The following is a 3,399-nucleotide window of genomic DNA, read 5'->3' as shown; positions in this document are numbered from 1 at the left end:
CAAAGTGGAACCCTCTGGGCGGAAATTTCGTCCGTTTGGCTCTATGTTCAACCATATAGGCGCCACAGGGAGTTTTTGATGAAAATAAGCGAAAACATGTACAACCCTGCATGCTTAGTCGAAGAGACGGAAAGTTGGCGGGCCGGAGGCCCTCTGTTTACATTTTTGCGCCACCCGACTCGGGTGTCAGCGCCGCAGGCCTAGGTAGATGTATGCCAGGCGCGTCGCAGCGCAACAGTGTTTCGTGAGATATCGCGAAGCCTGTTACGCGAGACGTGGTCTGGCGTACATCTACCTAGTTAACAGTGTTGTTTGTTTGTCTGTTTGTCCGTCTGTCCGCACGATAACTCGAGAAAGAATTGAGATATCAATCTGGGAATTTCAGGGTCGTTTTGTATCATAAAAAGACAGATCGAGTTCAAAGATGAGCATTGTAGCTCAAAAATTGACTTTTAAAAAAATCAAAAACCACAGGTCGCAAAATATTATTTTTCCCAAATATTTTTGTATGGGCTTCTAAGGGGTAACTCGTGAAAGTAGAACCCTTTGAACGAAAATTTCGTCCGTTTTGCTCTATCTTGTACCGTTTCGACGCTATGGCGCATTTCTAGGCGAAAACAACGTGAAAAAGACAAAATGGTCTATGAAAGCGTAAAAAAGGCTTCATGTCACAGAATTTTAAAGGAAGTAATACTTAGACCACACGTTACGGGTCGAACCACACCCTCTTTTGGCCTTAAGGGTCCCTACTACCCCTACTACCACTAAAACGTTGATTTTCACATAACAATCTGACAAAATTTGATTTTTAATGAAAACCGTTACCGAACAGCAGAAGTTCCATGTCCCTTAATTTTAGAGTAAGAAGACCCCGACAAACGGTTCGAGTATGTCAAATTTTGGGCCCGGAAGACCCTGTTCCCCTATACCCTCTCCTGAACTCGTATCGGGTGTCAGCGCCGCTGGCCTAGCTATATGTGCGCCAGGCGCGTCGCAGCGTAACAGTGTTTCGTGAGATATCGCGAAGCCTGTTACGCGAGACGTGGTCTGGCGTACATGTAGCTAGTCTTATTTATAGGCCTACGCTTTTATCGGCTTTTAGGAAGTTTCAGCATATGACACTCAGGAAAAAATTTGGTCGGAATTCCCCACCTACATAGACAAGAAGCAAATATATACCTAGTTTGGGCACGATCGGGAATTTACACTTGCCTAAGTCCCCTTGTTAGTCCTACATTACGCCATATTACGCTCTCTTTGGCTTTCAGGACTCGTAACTGCCCACCCTGGATCATGCTCCGACTCACACAACGCACTCAAACAACCGACTATCGGAAACCCATCCAACAAGCCGCGGAGCTCGGTTCGCTCATCCGTTGATGACTTACAGAAAATACGTAGTTGTCAGAAAACGAAGGTGAGTGGTTCTTTCTATGTGTTAGAAATTTACTTGTTACTCTATGGGTGAGCCTTATGGTCGAGTGAGGCAAACTTGTTTCACTCATTTCAATCACGACACCTCACTCAAGGGTTGTCAGTGATATGGCCTTCTTTGAAAAATTGCGATTTATTTGAAAAATACTATTAAAATGGGTTTTTCCAATAATTCCGAAGAAAATCCAATTTTTGTTCTTTCCATTTAAGAGCCTAGAAAGGTTGTAAAAATTTGTAGGTTGTAGAAAAGGTTGTATAAATGGGAAGTTGAAGAAAATGGCGGTTGAACAAACGGATCTAGGTTTTAAGAGGTTCACCAGGTTGTAGAAATGCGGGTTAAACAAACGGTATAGACCCCAACTTGCAAGTGTTGCAAGGAGTTGAATACTTGAAGTGGCACACTGACAAGTGTTCAGCAGTTGCACACTTTTATTAGTGTTGTATTCATTTTACTTTATGTCGCCCTCTTGACTTGTTTCAGTGCGATTCCGTCTCTGGTTCCTGCGGCTGCAGCTCTGGCGATACCAAATGCAATGCTAAGTGTGGTTGGACTTGCTACTGTGACTGTTTTGGTGTTTCGGCGGGCAAATCAGACGCCACTCAGGTGGCCAAGTGCATGGCACAGAACAATTGCATCGAAAATACAATCTCGTGTGGTATCCGCTGTGGGGCTGATGATGAATGTAACGCCAAGTGCGCGCTAGACAACTTTGACTGTCAATGCAAGTGTAACGGCTCTCTCTCCTTGCGTCCCACACTCGGCGTCGCCGTCGCGCTCCTGTCAGCATGGCTCATCCGGACCATAGGATAGCAAAGTGCATTTCAATATGACTAAACAGTGAAAAGAAAACTCTCATATTTGTGGTTTCGGATGTCTTTCTCTTGTGGGATCATTGGTGGCTGGCTCACGGCTCACGCCGCTTATTTTCGTAGTTATATTGTACAGGCGGCGTGAGTCAGCCACCTGGCTTCCCGAAAGCAATAAAATATGACACGGTATGTTTAACATTAACCGTTAATGATATTTCCTCCTAAGAGCTACTGTTGGGGTAATTCTTCCGCAAAGATCGCTGATTCTAATGGAACGCCTTGTCTACCGGATTATGGATGTATTAAATAACAACCCTCCTCCACCTAGCCGTTCTTTTATTTTTATTTTTTCACAATACCCGTCCACATGAGAAGTGGTCCTCCGCTGCCGGCGCTCTGCGTCGCGTTCGTCCGTTTGCGCCCTGCCGCCTCCTCTCGCGCGCCGTGAGGACTTCCGCGGAGGCGGCGACGACGCAGCCATTGGCTAATTGCGAGTTATCGGGTTTCGCCACCCAAATTAGAGCGGGCCAAAGCTGAGCGCCACCAGGCTGCCGCTCGCGCCTGCAGCCGTGCTTTGAGGTAGGGTGGCGAGCGCGGGGCACAACAGGGCGCAGCCCGCGCAGCCCGAGGCGTACGAATGCCAACTAGCCCTCTGCCTCCCTCTAAACCGTTCAGGGGTCGCCCAGAAAGTATGTCCGTTTTCCTCAGATTCATTGGGAAAATGACGGCAGCTCAGCGCCTGCAAGACTCGGGTTAGGCCACCCCGCAATACTCGCATGCATTGGAAGCAAGATTTTGCCTACGCATCAGGCTCTACGGGAGCGTACAGAGCCTAAACTTGTCAGGTTCAGAAATGACGGACGTACAACGTACTCTCTGAATGATCCCCAGCGGCGAAAGAGGCCGTGATGTTGGAGACGAGGATAGAACGGCCCTGGCGGCCTCCCGCCTGGCAGCACTCTCTGACATTGTGCCCTGGTGATAATTTCCTATTCGATTTAGTGTTTCTCTTTCCAGAGATACCTTATCCAGCCTCGAGATCTAAGCCGTTCAGTTCTATGAGGGGGAAGGGGGTCTTTTCAACTTATACATATTTCTAGCAGATGATACATAGCGAAACGTTCCACAATAAACTAACAAGACATGGCACACACT

The 3,399-nt window shown here is 47.3% G+C and overlaps 1 protein-coding gene across 1 annotated transcript in view; it reads left to right on the top strand.

Moving 5' to 3' along the window:
* LOC113212740 (SPARC-related modular calcium-binding protein 1-like) overlaps positions 1-2,571 on the top strand; it is a 26,171-nt gene extending 23,600 nt beyond the window's left edge. The window contains exons 4-5 of the mRNA XM_026431545.2: positions 1,269-1,417; positions 1,916-2,571. Coding sequence (XP_026287330.1) covers positions 1,269-1,417; positions 1,916-2,245 — 479 coding nt within the window. The 3' untranslated portion in view covers positions 2,246-2,571. The remainder of the gene's footprint in view (positions 1-1,268; positions 1,418-1,915) is intronic.
* The last annotated feature ends 828 nt before the right edge of the window (positions 2,572-3,399 follow it).

The sequence above is a fragment of the Frankliniella occidentalis genome, unplaced genomic scaffold, assembly GCF_000697945.3.
Source record: "Frankliniella occidentalis isolate FOCC.00 unplaced genomic scaffold, Focc_3.1 Scaffold129, whole genome shotgun sequence".
Lineage (NCBI taxonomy): Eukaryota > Metazoa > Arthropoda > Insecta > Thysanoptera > Thripidae > Frankliniella > Frankliniella occidentalis.
Note: the sequence above shows the minus strand (reverse complement) of the source record. Positions and strands in the feature narration are given on the sequence as shown.